The following is a 16,646-nucleotide window of genomic DNA, read 5'->3' as shown; positions in this document are numbered from 1 at the left end:
GGTCGATTTAATCCGGCCCCCGAGGCAGTATATGTCCTGGGGTAAAATCCTAAAAAAAGCCCAGCTTTTTCACTTCATCAAATCTGGCCCTCTTTGAAAAAAGTTTGGGCACCCTTGCTCTAATATCCTACACTGAACATCTGTGATGGATCTGAATTGTTTGTGAGGCAGTATCAGTTTGCTCCTTCTCCAAGGAAACTCAGCTAGTGAGTGCTGCCAGGACTGTAATCAAAGCAATGTTAATGAGAAACAAGACAGAGCTATTGGCATGGTTCAGAGAATCCAGATGTTTGCAGAAGCACATTTTTGTTTTAAACAAACTAAGGGGGGGGGGAATCTTCTCCAAAAGAGTCCAATGAGTACAGTGGTACCTTGGGTTATAGACGCTTCAGGTTACAGACTCCACTAACCCAGAAATAGTACCTCTGGTTAAGAACTTTGCTTCAGGATGAGAACAGAAATCGCACACTGGCGGTTTCAGGTTAAGAACGGACCTCCAGAACGAATTAAGTTCTTAACCTGAGGTACCACTGTACTGGCTATAGAAAGGAGATTGTAAAAGTGGAAGAGGGAACAGAAAGAGAAGTGGAATGCCTTCCTAGGAGAGACCTTGAACATGAGCACTCCTCTTGGGATATTTGGAGAACTAGTTTCCCCACTTCTGAGATATATAATTGCTTCTTCCCTTTTCAGATTAGAAGCCCCCCTCTGCTTTGTGATCCACTACACAAAATGACCCCCCCCCCCAATATCAGATGCTTTGCTAGAACCAAATCATTCCAGGTTTCCTACTCAGACAACACTACCAGCATTCTTATGTTAAAGGAATAAAATGAAATATTTCATTTGCTTTATTTCCAGAATCAAGGGGGCAAGCAGGTGCAACTGAAGGAATTCAAGCTCATTTGAAGATTGCAGGAGTTCCCTCGCACATCATTAGTGGCTCTCTAGAAGTCCGAGTGATAAAGTGGAATGAAGAAATGCAGATCTGGTGCTTTTGTTTTCTGTGTCAACATCTTCGAGGCTGCTTTGGAGCTGGAAGCTTGTCTCATCTCCATGGGCTGCAGAGGTCCCTACCAGAACAGATGACAAGCAGTTTACACAACGAGCCGAGGCTGCTGGGTCATCAAGACTCCAAAGCGTTTCTTGATGGTGATCCTGTGTCGGGAATATTTGTCATCTGGAGAAAAGCGAGCAGGATGGGCTGAACACGTTGGCTGGCCAGTGGGATCCGCCTTCTGCAAAGCAGGGAAGAGAAGGCACAGCAATTTGTGAGCATACAAGTCTTGGTTTCAAGTGTGTGTGTGTGTGTGTGTGTGTGTGTGTGTGTATATGTGTGTGTGTGTGTGTGTACAGTGGTACCTCGGGTTACATACGCTTCAGGTTACACACTCTGCTAACCCAGAAATAATGCTTCAGGTTAAGAACTTTGCTTCAGGATAAGAGCAGAAATCGGGCTCCAGCGGTGCGGCAGCAGCAGGAGGCCCCATTAGCTAAAGTGGTGCTTCAGGTTAAGAACAGTTTCAGGTTAAGTATGGACCTCCAGAACAAATTAAGTACTTAACTCGAGGTACTACTGTATATGTATGTGTGTAAACATTGTCAGCTGACATTAAGAACAACAACAATATCCCACCAATCTTGGCTTAAATGTGTATGTTAATATTGGCAGTCTATATGTGAGCAACTACAATCCTAGAAAAACCAAACCAGCCCTAAAAGCTACACATTCCATCTTAAAATCACTTTTATTTTCTTCATGTCCAACCTTTCTTCCAAGGTACTGAAAAGGACATACATGCTTCTCCTCTTCCCAATCTGAGCCTTGCAACACTCCTAGACTGCCTTTCATGAAATCAAAACAAGGCATTCCCTACCCACGTGCTTATATTCTAAGAAAGAAACAAGTTAATAAAAATACAATTTTTCATGATCGCGAGAACTCCCCCATGTCTCTTTTCTTAAGATTTCAACAGACCACTTAGACCTGTACTGTACAATCTTTTTCCTCCTACACTCCTCCCCAATCCATTCACGAGACCAAAAACAAGTATTTAATTAACTTAAGGGGGGGGGGGAATACACAAACGAAAGCAATGCAATTACCACAATGTTAAATTATGATCTGGGTATCAAAGTAGCATGCAGATTTTGCACAGATAATTCCACATTTAAACCAATGACGATCTTTAAAAGAAACAATAGGGAAAGAAGATTAATTGCAGCCAGATATGGGTGGCTAGGGCAACCCAGCCATATAGGTGGGGTATAAATAATAAAATTATTAGTGTATTAGTATTAGATGGAGCATAACAAAAATTGATATGCATAGCATCTGGATTTGGGGGGCATCAGGAAGAAGAAAGGGACTAAGAATTTGGGGGGGGGGCGGAGAGACAAAACGCCATTAAAGTAAAATCCTTACCTTGAGAGTGTAGACCCTATTTCCTTGTTCATCGAGGTAGTACTGCAGAAACATTGCTGCGGGTTATGAAAGCGTTAGCACTATACCTGCAGACGGATTAAAAGAGCTTCCTCCTCCCGATAGACACGCGCGTCCATACAACCCACGTGCGCATTAGCCCCACCCACTTCCTCTCCAGCAGGATGCCTTAATCTGCCAATGAAGGAGCTCGTAAAGAAACCGGGCATTCTGGGAGTTGTAGTCTTTCGGCTTCAGAATTCCCGATTCTCATACAGTACAGTACTCCGCTCCAGGAGTCATTGTTGGTTAAATGCATTGTGGGAATTGTAGTCTATCTGCTCTAGCCACACACACTAGACTCAAATCTAGAATTATATTGTACAGTTGGAAGGGACTCCCGGTGTCATCTAGTCCAACCCCCAGCAATGCAGGAATCTCAGTGGAAGCATCCATGGCAGATGGCCATCTAACCTCTGTTTAAAAACCTCCAAGGAAGGAGAGCCCACATCCTCCCGAGGGAGACTGCTGCACTGTGAAACAGCTCATACTGTCATAAAGTTTTCTCCTCAGGTTTAGTTTGGGGTTCCTTCCTTGTCATTTGAATCCATTGGTTCCAGTCCTACCCTCCAGAGCAGGAGAAAACAAGCTTGCTCCATCTTCCAAGTGCCAGCCCTTTAGATATTTGAAGCTAGCTATCCTTTCTCCTCTCAGTCTCCTCTTTTCCAAGCTAAACATACCCAGAGTTCCCTGTTGAAAGTCTGCATCTTTCTCTACTAAAAGCACCTCTACAAATAATGTGTTGACTGTACCTCTGTAGAAGGGGGTGGGCAGGTGGGTACAGGTGCCTGGGGGTAGGGGTGGGGCAGGTACCCAGAGGGCCCTGCCAGAGGCCTGCCGGACTTAACACTGTCATGCCAAAAAAGCCCTGTGCCTCCCAGCTGACTGGGGACTCCTGCCCAGGGCCTCAGACAAGCTCTGCATGGACTTCTTCAGGCTCAGGGCCACATTACCTTGTGGGCAGCCTTCCAGGGGCCGTATGCCATCAGTGGTCAGGGCACGAGTCAAAAGTGTGCAGAATAGTAAATGTAAGGTTTGCATATTTAAAGTAGAATTATTTTTGTACCCTGTTCTATCCTCCCTCCAGATATCGTCAGAGTTCAAGGACACATACCTGCCAGGTGAAATCACAAAGAGGGTGTTAAGCGAGGACAGGTGTGGCCTACTGAGACAAGGAGCGCCTTGGGAGCATTCATCCTGATCGGTTTGCAAGGAGGTTAGATCACGTTGCTTCAAGCAATTGCTGTTCCCAACCTTTCCTCTGCATTTCCCTGTCATGACAAACAAACACCTCGAAGGGCCCAAAGGCAAGCTGAGTAGCCTGATTCTAAGTGGCCAAGAGGCAGGCACAGGATCCCAGCAGGAGAGGGCAAAGGAGGAGTTTCTGAAGTGCTGGGATGTCAGGGTCGTGGGTTTGAGCCCCATGTTGGGTAAAAGATTCCTGCTTTGCAGGGGGTTGGACTAGATGACCCTCGTGGTCACTTTCAACCCTACATTTCTTTGATTCAAACCAGATGTTAAGCATGGGATATAAGCAGGAGCCCATAGATGGCCAAACAAAGTTTTATGTGCAGAGGAGAGGACAAGACATAGGCGTAGTTGTGGGGATGGCTGTATGTCAATGGGGTTCTAATAAGCCTCAGAGCCAAGCCATATAGAATAGTTAAACCAAAGAATTAAGAGGGGAGATAAAACAGGAGGCGGTAATTTAAGAAGGCCTATCAAGTTCTCATTTGGGGATTTCGAGCATGGTGGCATCTGTTTGCTGGTGATACCTGCCTGGGCTTCTCTTTTACATCTTAGTCAGGTGTGGCTGTGCCAGGTGTGGCTGTGCAATTCTTGCATCGTTGCCTGGATGCAGTCAGGGTAAATAACCTGAAACTGAATCCCAGCAAAATGGAAGTCCTGTGGGCAGGTAGTTCACGTGTCTGGAAATGGGAAAGGTCTTCCAGAACTGGACAAAGTTGCACTCCTTGAAAAGGAGAAGGTATAGTCTGGGAGTGCTCTTCCATCCATCTTTATTGCTGGAGGCACAAGAGGTCACAGTGTCTAGGAGGGCCTCCAGACCTAGATAAGGATAGCCTAGACAAGGATAGCCTTGTCATTGTGACTCATGTGTTGGTAATGTCAAGGCTGGACTGTGGTAACATGCTCTGTGAAAGGCTGCCCTGAAGGCTAATCCAGAAGTGCCAGATGCAGCAGCTAGGATGAAGAATGGGGCATTCTTTAACACCGACTTTACTCCAGTCTTAAAGCAGCTGCACTAGCCAATAATAATATGCTGCTGGGCAGGTTTAAGGTTTTAGCATCGACTTAATAAAATCCTCCCAAACGTTGGACCAGGCTGTTTATCCATATTAGCCTACCCAATCACGAAGCGCATTAGGGGAGGGCCTCCTGGTTGTACCGTAAACTGCAGAGATTTTTACTGAGGAAACTAGGAAGACAGCCTTTTCAGTTGTGACACCCTCTCTATGGGTCAATTCAAAGGGTTTGCTCTGGAAAGAACTTGCTTGGATACAATTCCTGGTTTGCAGAATAAAGCAGAAAACACACACACACACACACACACTGCCCAGGTGAAACTTCTGTCAAATCATCAGACCCGAGAGAGAATTCTTCTGGTCTCTTCCAACTCCCCAGTTCTATGATTCTCAGATTCTCAGTACCTTCTCAAAACTTTTATTTCCCAAAGTTCCACAGGGGAAGCCATGGCAGTTAAACAGTTTCAAACTGGTCAAGATTTGTTGCTTGTTGCCCTCAAGTGGCATAACCCTGTGCTTGCATCTGCTGCCCGATGTCAGAGCAGACACAAAACAAGTCAACAGGCACCTCACAAACAACTACTGTATTGCTATTTTAATTTGGGCTGGATTTGGGCAGGTAGCACCTCTTGCATCATTTCTGGGGACGTGGGTTGGGAGAGGTGTGTATCTTTGGTGTGGACCAATGCTGGTCAGATTCCCCCTGTCGCTTTTTCATTTTCAAATGTCTATAGACAGAGGTAGGATGATCAATTGATAATCAGGAAAAATCATGCCCAATCTTTACAACAACAACAACAATATTTTTATTTATAATAATAGGGTGGGTTGGAGACATCATCAAAAGAAGTGTTTTGCAGCATGGAGATTGTCACCTGTTTGTTATCTCTGCAGATCCTGCTGTTGTTAAAGCCCCAGGAGCGGGAGCCAATAGAAAGGTTGACAGCCCACATTGGAGGTAATGCTAAGATCGAGTGGAACACCTGCTCCTTGTGGAATCCATTAACAGCCCTTGCACATGCGGATACTCAGGAAACAGTATGAAGATGAAATCAGATGTAGCATGCAGAATAGAGATCAGGCTTGCAGGTTAGAACTTTAACTTCCTCCCCCTTATTGGAACCCCCAAGGTGTCTAGGTTCTGGAATTGTTATCCTTCAACCTTCGCACCTAGAGTTGAGTCAACAATGATGGATCTTCTTGGAAACCAAATGGCATCATTGTGAACTTCCCAGAAGGACCTGTATCCGATTCGTTTCTGTCAACGATCCCACAACAGGACTTCACGGAGCAAACAGAGACAGGGCCCCAGTTCCTTTGAACAGCTCTCTTTGATCCATATTCCTTCTCCCATAGGGCCATGGCCTCTCAGGCCCACACCCCGGGCCCTGCCCCACCTTCCTGCCCACCCAGCGCCCCCTCGCTGCTCTTGCCCGCCTTCCCTGGGACGGCTCTGCTCGTGACCTCAGCCGATGCCCCGGGGAGCAAGCTGATCATCAAGTTAAAAAGAGAAGGCCCAATGATGGGGGGCGCTGAGGAAATACCCCGGACCCAGACTTTCTTTCTGACAGGGATGCCACTGGGCTGGGCCACCCAGCGTCGGGATGGGCCAGCAGGCCCCGGCATCCGCACAGTGTTGCTGGCGAAAGCTGGCGAGGAGCCAGGTGGTAGGAAACAGAGAGTGCCAGAGGCCATGCCATCTGCCCGAGCGCCCCCTCCCAGTGATGCCTCCTTTGCCTGTACCTCCAAGGGGGTTTATGAGAATTATCGGCGTTGGCAACGCTACAAGGCCTTGGCCAGACGCCATTTCCCTGCCACGCCTGATGCCGAAGCTCTCGCCTGTTTTTTCATGTGAGGGTCTTGGTGGCAAGGATCATTTGGGGATAGTAAGCAGATAGCAAACTGTGAGGATTGGCAGGGGGATTGGTCAGCCTTGGGTTACTATTGATTGAGACAGCAAAAGCATTGGTACTGAGATGTGGGATCCCACTGTTTTCTAAAGGCACTCAATCCAACAAACACAGACTGGTTGAAGTTAGATGGAAGGCCATGAGTCGTGAGCAAAATGAGTTTGGTGGCAGAACTCTGCACACAAAATAAGGATTTGGGAGTTCTGAATGTTTCTCTTTATGAACCCTGAAGCCCTGGTTGAAAACTGAACACTTATCCTAACTTTGCCAACACAGGACCTCATGGCAATTCCCATTTTATACCCTGGGGAAATTGTTGAAGTGCGGTATCAACTCACACAGCCATCATCTTAAGGGCTAGTTTTTCCTGTTTATCAGCAGAATCAAGAAGGAACCCCCCACCTGACCACACTGCACTTGAATATGCATGCACATTCCCCTGTGTAAAACACATTTCAATTAGAGTAGACATGCATTCCAGGACCTGCAACCTGAAGTAGTATAATTAAAACCAGGGAGTGGGGTGAGGTAGCTTTAGCACTTAATTCTGCTCATTTCATAAGCTGAAAAGTATTGACAAATTGCAATCAGAGGTTGCTACAACTGCTCAAAGTTCCTCCGTTGCAGAAAGGGTACTTTCCAAAGTATTCAAACCCATGTACCAGTGTAACAACAACAACACTCCTTGGCACCTATTTGAAGGTCGTCTCCTCGTCTTCTTTTAACCACTAGGCTATACTGCCTATAAGGGATGCAGGTGGCACTGTGGGTTAAACCACAGAGCCTAGCACTTGCTGATCAGAAGGTCGGTGGTTCGAATCCCCGCGACAGGGTGAACTCCCATTGCTTGGTCCCTGCTCCTGCCAGCCTAGCAGTTCGAAAGCACGTTAAAGTGCAAGTAGATAAATAGGTACCGTTCTGGCGGGAAGGTAAACGGTGTTTCCATGTGCTGCTCTGGTTCACCAGAAGCGGCTTAGTCATGCTGGCCACATGACCCGCAAGCTGTATGCTGGCTCCCTCAGCCAATAAAGCGAGATGAGCGCTGCAACCCCAGAGTTGGCCACGACTGGACCTAATGGTCAGGGGTCCCTTTACCTTTTTTATACTGCCTATACTGTCAAGTGAGGTTAAGGAGCTAAATTGGGGTTAGAAAAGGCTCCATAAATGTCATGATGGTCAAAGTTGTGGGTGGTTGTGGTGGTGAATGGCTATGAACTACACCCAAATGTGTAAGCACATTTAAAGCACATGGCTTCTCCCAAAGGAACTAGGGAACTGTAGCTTGTTAAGGGTGTGGGGAATTGTAGTACTGTGAGGGTTAAGCTACAGTTACCAGGATTCTTTGGAGAAAGTCATTGCTTGTTGGGAAGCAAAAGATATGGTAAATAAAAAGAATTCCCTGGATGCCTAGATCCAAGTTTGGAGAAATTTAAAACCACATAAGTGTGGAAATATAGGTTGCTTTAAAATATTCCCTTCTAAGTTGCTTCCAACATCCCCCTCTATCATAGAAAGAGACCATGTGTATGGTAAGTTTTAAAAAGTTTACTTATTCAAAGGTCAGATTCATGTGCTTTCCCATACAGCAGTAAGAAAACACAGGCTGTCAAACTTAGTTTCCAAAGTGGTGAATGATTCTAATTTATTTGCATAGAAACACAAAGATGGCTTGCTTGAGCCATGCAATCTGAGCTTGGTAACCCTTCCCCAAGGTGAGGGGGGCGTGACCTATCTAAGCTTGACAGCACATCTTACTCTATGGTCTTAACCCCTTCATGAATTAGACTTAAGCATGCTGATTATATGAGGACAGTTATGCCACAGCCATGTGTGTTAAATGTGCTTTAGATTTTTGGTGTGGGTGTGACCATAGAGGCAAGGATTGCTGTTCACATTTTAGAAGCTTTGCTCTCACTGATGTGACATCATCGTCCTGCCCTTGCAGCCCCGTCCTCCGCTCACTGGCACGCCTGCGTCCCGACATGACCCTGGAAGATGGGGTTCCCCGTGCCGTGCAAGAATGGGAGCACAGCAGCAACTTTGAGCGCATGATCTTCTATGAAATGGCAGAAAAGTAAGAGTTCCCTACTCACATATGGGCTTACGGGCGGCTGGCGGGTGAAGAGGGTCCCTTCATTTTGACTTCGCCCTCCCTCCTCTGCCCTTCCCTTTCTCAGGTTCATGGAGTTCGAAGCAGAAGAGGAACAACAGATCCAGAAGATGAAGCTCTTGGCCAGTTGCGCTCAGTTCCAGGCCCCAGCTCCCAAACCCAACAAGCCACCTCCATCCCCTGCCCCTGAGTCTGGGCAGCAGCAAGGTAGTGTCTTCCTCCCACAATCCTCTGCATTTTGAGCAAAACCCTTACCCATCTAGACCAACTATTGGCCAACAGGGGTGGCTCCTAGGAACTAGTAGGGCAGAAGGCAGAGAATTCAATGGTAGGTGGAGGCAGAACCAAAGACGGCAGAGCCAACCAATTCTAGTGTCTTCCTCCCCACTTCCTCCTCCCTGCTGAATTCTACAAGGGGCAACTCTGGGGCTAAGGAGAAGGAAGATGGCAGCTTGGGCCACCCGCTAGATTGATTGTAAGTCAGAAGGCAGGCAGGTGAGGGCTGACTGAAGGCAGACAGAGGTTGGTGGGGCAGTGCCCTGTTTTGACCTAATGGATCAGCATCCAAGGCCAATAGGAAGAGGACCTGATGGGGAACTAGTATGCAAATGGCTAATGAGCTCCTTTTCTTTCCTCCCAATAATAATAATAAATTTAATTATTTATAGCCCGCCCATCTGGCTGAGTTTCCCCAGCCACTCTATATTGCTTCCCTGTCTGGCAAGTTTTCACCCCAGGCATCCAGTACGCCTTTGATCATAAAACCCCACATGGAATTGACTTCCTGGTTCATTTTACACACCGTCTCCATGTGCTAATTCTTCCCTATGCCCAGGAGACTGTGTGGTGCTTATTTTAAAATCGCAACTCTGAGCCATATTCTGCTGCAAGAAAACCCGACTTTATGCAGATTTCAATACATTTTATTTGCATACATATATATATGCAGATTTAAATACATTTAACTCTGTTTGCTGTGCAATTGATTCCGGTTCCCTTAGTTATGGGATGGAGCTATGCAGCAGCCCTGAGCCCACTTAAATCCTTGCTTATGCTCCTCTCCCCATGAGCCTTGCCTTCTGAGACACCGTCTGGCATTGCCAGCATATTTTTGAGCACTTCCTCTTAGCAAGAAGATACCGAGAGCAGGGGTCACCAACCATTTTAGGCCTGTAAGGATATGCTGGGGGGTACCATCCCCTCTCACTATTCCAGGCCTAGGCAGAGATCAGCTGCTGCAGGCCCTCTTGGCAGAGTGCTAGCTGTTCTCCCAGTTGCCAACCCAAAGGCAAAAAAGGGTGGGTGGGGAAAGCAGGGCCTGATGGCAGCCCATCTCCTCCCAAAAGTGGAGTAAACCTGTACCCATCAGGAAATGGCTACACTCCTTTTGAACTACTGTGATAGGTCAGCAATGAGTTGCACACGCCATTCGAGTTCACCTAGCCCAGTGTACTCATGTAGGATTGACTTCATGATCTCCATGCTTCCCCCAAAGTCTACATCCCCAAGAAGTCAGCTTCCAAGAGCCGCCAGCCTCGGCGTCGCCAGCGGCGTCCGCCCAGCACTTCCACCCCAGGAGCGCCCAGGGAGATCCCTGCCGAGGCGGTGCACCAGTATGCTGAGATCATGGAAGGCCTGGACACGAGTTGGGAGGAGGAAGAGGACGAGAAGAAAGAACAAGGGGTGTGCAGCAACCCCCAAGAGCAGGAAGAGGGGGCCTTCCCAGATCCTGCCCTGCTGCAGTATATCGATCAGTTATGTGATGATGAAGAATTTGTATGTAAGGTAAACAGCAGTGGCGTTTGCTTCATGGGAAGGAGCAAATGTAAATCTTGCAACCCTTCTCTCAGCCCCTCTCAAGGCTGTTGGTTTTTTTGCATGTATACTCTGCAACAAGTCACTAATACAATAATAGTGCATTAATGGCATGTTGATACAGGACCGCCCACACATCATTCTGATTTATTAGTTGTTCTGCAATCCTTCCCCAGTGTTACTGCATTATTGCTGTCTAGAGGGGCACCACTTGCACTGTAGCGGAACGAAAGAAGGACAACAAACAAACCGGAATATTTGTAGAATGAAAAAGTTACAGGATTTCAGGAGGGCCATGCACTAATAAAGGAGTATGTCCACCCAGAAACCCTTTTAAGTACAAACAACATTGATAGCGGAATCGTGTATGATGGCCTTGATACCATCATGGGCACACATTATCATGAATGCACCATAAGAAAGGACGCCTGGAGGGAGCCATAATACGATCATCATCATCAGGGTAAATCCTACTAGATGATAAAAAAGTGGCAGCCAAACACACAACAAACACATGGTTAGCATCCAGCACCAACTTTGACTTTTGTGTCTTGTAGCTATAATAGCACAAGCCCAGCTTTAATGCACTACTGAGTGTTGCTAAGCAATTGTCCAATGGAGCTTTGTATTTTACTCCTCCCTTTATTACTAATCTCTATCATAAACAGATATTTGTAGTCCTCCTCCAGCCTGCTGCCCTCTAGAGATTCTTGGACTGCAGCTTCTATCATCTCCAACCATTGGCCATGCTGTCGGAGGCTGATGAACGTTAGAGTCCTACACATCTGGAGGGCACCAGGTTGGGGAAGGCTACTCTAAATCCACACCTGTGCCTTGGACCACAGCATTCCATATGCTGAGTTTGTCTTCCTTATCCATTCATCAAGCCACTTCCTTTCCCTGCTTCATGTCTCCACCACCTGAACCTGACCTTAGCTCCACTAACCCTTCCCCTCTTAGAATTCAGCGGTCTCTACCCACCATTTTGGTCTTACCCATCCATGGCACGTTGGAAACTCCTCTGCTGACAAAGCCTCTCTTCCCCAAAGCCTGCATCTTACCCCTCTCTCTGCTGAGTGATGGCAAAAGCCCATGGGGTCCCGGGCACACATACAGGGTCTGTGTCCCTTTGGAGAATAGAAGACACAGTGGAGGCTGTTGTGCCTAAAGAAATATGATTTATTCACCTATTTACACTTCCAGTCTGTGTGGAGGGAGTTCATATCTTACTGCATACACATTTCCATAGGCAGCAGCGCAGGGAACCTTCAGGGAACCTCTCTCCAAGATCGATCTCAGCCCCTTTCTCCCCTTTTTCTTCCTATAAAACCCTTCCCCGCCCCCTCCAGAGTTACCCTGGCAGCTTCCCCAATCCCTCTGTTCACACCTGGAGGGAAGAGGTTAATGGCCCTTTAGCCATATCTCATCTCACAAGATTGGTTTGCATAAGCCAGTCCAGGAATTCCCTGCAGTTTATGTTTTAATCCATTTCCCAATGAATCAAAATCCTAGCATTTCTTCATTCCTAGGTTTTAGGGGGATCTCTCCCCTAACCCAGATCTTTAACAGTATTTTTAAACAAATGAGTTATTACATTATCTCTTGGGTGAGGATTGGGCATGCAAACTTTTGCTCCTTTTCAGCCAGGCTCAATACTACAAGCCATGATGCTTCCCCTTCCTCTCCCCAACAGGTTGAAGCTGTCATTCATCCACAGTTTATGGCTGACTTGCTGTCTCCAGAGAAAAGCCAGGATCCTCTAGATCTGATGGAGGAATTGGCGGAGGAGCTAAATTTAACACCCAACCAGGTAACGCATGGAATTAGAATGGGGTGGGAATCGGGACACGTGGGGAGTTTCAAGGCTGCAGCTTGAGCCTGCTCATGTGGCCAGTTCAGACCACGGCAGCCGTGGTTATGTCAGCTTCGCCACTGTGCCTTCTAGCCACAGCAGCCTGTGGTTTGGAAGTCTTGCGCAGAGAGGTGTGTGAAACATGTGGAAAAGACAAAGAGGCCTCGTTTCCTGTTTCCATTTGAAAGCTGCTGTTTGGTCAGAACGGCCATGGTGCAAATTGGAGGACTATCTCCTCCCCTTCACCACTGTCAAGACTGTCCCAACCATTTTGTGTTGGTTACTACCCATACAACTGGAAACTGACCATAACACTGAATGGGGACATAGCATATTTTCCATCATGCATGGAATCCTATTTTTGCCACATCAGTGCCCATAAAGTGACATTGGCAGTGGCCTTTGAAAGGCCAGACCAGAACTCATTCCCTCCAAAATAGGCACATCCTATCTCATGATGATGGTGGTACTGTGCTCATCTGACTGGCCCAGCCACTTTGGGTGGCTTTCAACATATTTAAAACATAATTAAATATTTAAAAACTTCCCTATAAAGGGAATATGTCTTCTAATGGCCTTCAATGAAAATAGGGACATCGTAAGGAAAAGTGGGACCTTCTGGGGTCAAATCAGAAACCAGGATGGCTTCTGTAAATCCGGGACTGTCCCTGGAAAATAGGGACACTTGGAGGGTCTGAATCTGCACATGGCTGTGGAGGCACAGAATTATCCCACTACGGGGCTGAGCTGAGAGGCAGTGCTGGCAAGACTTTCCCCATAGCTACTCTGAATTGATCCTTTTTCCTTTCTGTCTACAGCTTACAGAGAAGAGACTCCTGGCGCTGTCGGAAGAAGAAAGGGAGCCCTCTGTCTACCCTACATCCCATTCTGACTCCACCCCCTCGCAGTCTGAGGAAGAGGACGAGGTCAGTGGTAATGGAAAAGGAGAAGATGCATCGTGCCATGCCCTGAAGAGGCCTTTGACCAGCAAAGTCATTAGAAGCAACCAGCCAGAATTGCCTATGCCAGCCACCAGTTCCCCACTGGCACATCATTCGCAGCAACGAGGCTTTCCACCAAAAGCGGAGAGTTCTCCTCACAAATGTGGCATCCAGGACTCTCAGGAAGCAAACCTGCTACTCTCCCTGAAGAGCACAGTTGAAGAGGAAACCCAGAACTCACAGGGACGAGGCCAGGTTCAAAGTCATGGAAGCTCTTCTCATAGCCAGTGGGCCACACTGGAAGCTACTCCTGGTATAACAGGAAACGCCAGCATTACTGGGAACTTAACATCCGAAGGGGACAACAAAGCCAAGCAAGGTATTGCAAGGCCCCATGCCTTGGAACATTCAAAGCAAGATGGCGGCCAAGAAGGAAAGGTCAAGCAGCATGCTACAGGGCAAGGCAGCCTTGCTGTCAAAGGACAGTTCCATAATGGGATGGAGCTGGTTTGGAATAATCTAGAACCACCCCACAACAAATGTGAAAAACAAGATGGTATCCAACGAGGGGAGGTCAAATGTCTAAAGAAGGCTCATGCTATCTGGAAAATACAGGAAGATGATCCAAAAGGGACCGACCATGATCGTCAAGGCCTAAACAAAATGTTATTAGAAGATCACATAGCAGCAGAAAGGACTCTTAGGGTGACTTTGAATGGGCATGGGGGACAAAATGTTGACTCTGCAGAAAAGGCCAGAGGTCAGCTCCAAGTTCAAAGTAATAGGGGGCTGAAGGAAATCTCCAGTAGAAGAGAACTTGACTGTCAAGGTAATGAGATGACATCTCACCCAGATAACCAGATAAAACAGGAACTCCTGCAGGCTGAACGTGAAAAGCAAAATGGCTGTCAAGGAGAAGTAGCCAAAGATCAACTCCAGTCCCAAGGCATTTATAGAGGGGCAAAACCTACCTCTAATGTAACTGTAACTCAGTTTGGAGGCATCAAGCCATGTGGGAAAAGCTCAGCAGTGCAAGACAGTCTAGCATTGAGCCCCTCTGGACATGGGAATCATCTCAATGGCCAAGAAGCACAGGTCAAATCTCAGAAGAAGCCAGAGGCTAACTGGAAGCAAATGGCAACGACATCAGTAAAGGACAATGGCTTGGTCAAAAGTGTACAGTTGCCTGCAGATAATGTATCATTAGAGAAACAACCAATTTCCAGTAGACAAGATGGCCAACAGTCCATTGACTCACCCGTGTTGGAAACAGATGAAGGAACTAAAAAGTCACATGTTGAACCCAGCCAGGGAAACAAACAGAAGTTGACTTTATCCAATTCTAGTCGGATAGGGTTGCTTGAAGAGCAGCCCACAGGCACAGATTCTGAGCATGTGCCATATTTCACCCTCTCAGTTCTGGAGCCTCAATCTCCAAGTATCCAGAAGTGCGCTGAGATATTCCAGAAGTCTCAGTGGCCACTCACAGATCAGTGCAAAGTCACGCCTTGGGTGGAAAACCTTCCAGATGACAAGCAGAACCCAGAGTCCATGCCAAACCCTTCAAGCTACGTTGCCACAGTGGAAGCTGATGGAGACAGCTGCAGTCCAGCTGGAGCTCACACTCCTGTGGCTGCCAGTTCTGGGAAAGGGGGAGCAGCGTTTCCACTATCACAAGGTGGAGGAAGCAGTGGAGGCAGCTATGGAAATGATGAGCCCAGTCAGAGATCTGAGTCTAGAGATCTGCTCCCTTCTAAAGCCCACAGGGGGCTCATCAGTTCAGAGAGTAACGCAAAGAACCCGAGTAAGGGGGAAGGGGGAGATTTGCTTGAGAGAGTCTCCGTGGCAAAAGACCTGCTTCCAGAACTCCCCGGAGGAAGCGTGGAAGACATCCTTAAATATGGCGCTAAAGAAGACGACGAAGAGGAGGATGAGGAGCTATCTAGCTTCTCCTCCTTGCTTGCTTCCAAGCTCAGCCTCTCCCCTCACAGTGCCCTTGCGCCTCTCACAAGGGAACAAGGGGACACCCTGTCCTCCTCACCCACAGATGCTGGGAAGCAAGGTGCTAAGACAAGGCATTCCACGAGGGCGCAGGTGCCCCAGAATTCCACCACCCCACCAAACAGGAGTCCGGAAGCCAGCACAGCCACCCAGCACAGTCACAAGAGAAAGAACAATGGCTCAGGTACACGGAGGAGCAAGCGCCTTCGCAACCAGTAGCAGTGCTCCTTTCTTTCAATGGAGGCTAACTCTAGCAAACCCTGGGAAAGTCTCTTAAAGTCCCCATTTTGGCAGCTGCCACCTGTGCTGAGATTTCAGAGCCCCGCCATTACTCAAAATAGTACGAGTAACAGGGAAAAAGACTGCCGAAATACCTTGACCGAGTCACGATCTGCCTAGATGCGCTTCCCATGGGACTTGACAGAGACCCCCTCCCTGCATTTGTTCAAATTTCTTAGCAAATTAAAAGAGATATAGAATCCAACTTGCTTGGCTGCAAGCCTGGCTCTGAAAGCTCCACCTTAGAGACTGCTAGCTTGCCTAATATTGAACTCATGTTATCCTGTGCCGATCTGTTTTGGAATTGAAAAGGAAGGCAGTGCTTGTTTCTGCATACCTGTGGAAACATATACAGTGGTGCCCCGCAAGACGAATGCCTTGCAAGACGAAAAACTCGCTAGACGAAAGGGTTTTGCGTTTTTTGAGTCGTTCCGCAAGACGAATTTCTCTATGGGCTTGCTTCGCAAGACGAAACGTCTTGCGAGTTCTTGCGAGTTTGTTTCCTTTTTCTTAAAGCCGCTAAGCCACTAATAGCCGCTAAGCCGCTAATAGCCGCTAAGCCGCTAATAGCCGTGCTTCGCAAGACGAAAAAACCGCAAGACGAAGAGACTCGCGGAACGGATTAATTTCGTCTTGTGAGGCACCACTGTACATTTGATTTTAAAATAAAATTAAATAGGGTTTGTGTGTGTAATAAAACAGAAGAGCAACCCCAGCCTGAGACAGGCCTGCATTCAGTGGTTTCCAAGCCTATAAAATTTTGAAATGGTCACTTTGGTTTAAAAACAACAGGGATAGGGATTTGCCTTCTTCAGCTGATAGCATCCTGGAGGCGAGCATTAAGGTTGAGAAGGGAGGATGAGCTTTTAAAAATTCCCCTATTTGAACTACACAGGCTGGCTTCAGGAAGCAAAGGGAAGAAAACATGATACTTCTGCCCTTTCTCGCTGTCCTGAACCTCCTGGCTATATGACAGGTTCAGGGCTGGCAGC

At 47.4% G+C, this 16,646-nt stretch overlaps 2 protein-coding genes across 8 annotated transcripts; one reads left to right on the top strand and one right to left on the bottom strand.

Annotated features, from left to right (window-relative positions):
• Positions 1-838: 838 nt before the first annotated feature.
• Positions 839-2,587, bottom strand: NOP10 (NOP10 ribonucleoprotein). Its single transcript, XM_080978239.1, has 2 exons — positions 2,426-2,587; positions 839-1,238 (listed from the first exon to the last, which is right to left on the bottom strand). Exons 1-2 carry the CDS (start codon positions 2,477-2,479, stop codon positions 1,098-1,100), a joined length of 195 nt encoding a protein of 64 aa, XP_080834365.1. The 5' UTR covers positions 2,480-2,587; the 3' UTR covers positions 839-1,097.
• Positions 1,137-15,859, top strand: LOC308461327 (uncharacterized protein). Of its 7 annotated transcripts, none has more exons than XM_080978142.1 (8): positions 1,137-1,271; positions 3,570-3,698; positions 5,641-5,835; positions 8,602-8,730; positions 8,834-8,973; positions 10,262-10,551; positions 12,275-12,391; positions 13,252-15,859. In XM_080978142.1, the coding sequence occupies exons 3-8, from the start codon at positions 5,765-5,767 to the stop codon at positions 15,592-15,594; spliced, it is 3,090 nt and encodes a 1,029-aa protein (XP_080834268.1). In that variant the 5' UTR covers positions 1,137-1,271; positions 3,570-3,698; positions 5,641-5,764; the 3' UTR covers positions 15,595-15,859. The 7 variants fall into 7 exon arrangements, with proteins under 7 accessions (XP_080834268.1, XP_080834269.1, XP_080834273.1 ...); XM_080978143.1 differs by lacking the exon at positions 1,137-1,271 and adding an exon at positions 2,715-2,995; XM_080978147.1 differs by lacking the exons at positions 1,137-1,271; positions 3,570-3,698 and adding an exon at positions 4,648-4,781.
• The last annotated feature ends 787 nt before the right edge of the window (positions 15,860-16,646 follow it).

This window comes from Podarcis pityusensis (genome assembly GCF_964106645.2).
Source record: "Podarcis pityusensis genome assembly, chromosome: 13".
In the NCBI taxonomy this organism is placed as follows: Eukaryota; Metazoa; Chordata; class Lepidosauria; order Squamata; family Lacertidae; genus Podarcis; species Podarcis pityusensis.
Note: the sequence above shows the minus strand (reverse complement) of the source record. Positions and strands in the feature narration are given on the sequence as shown.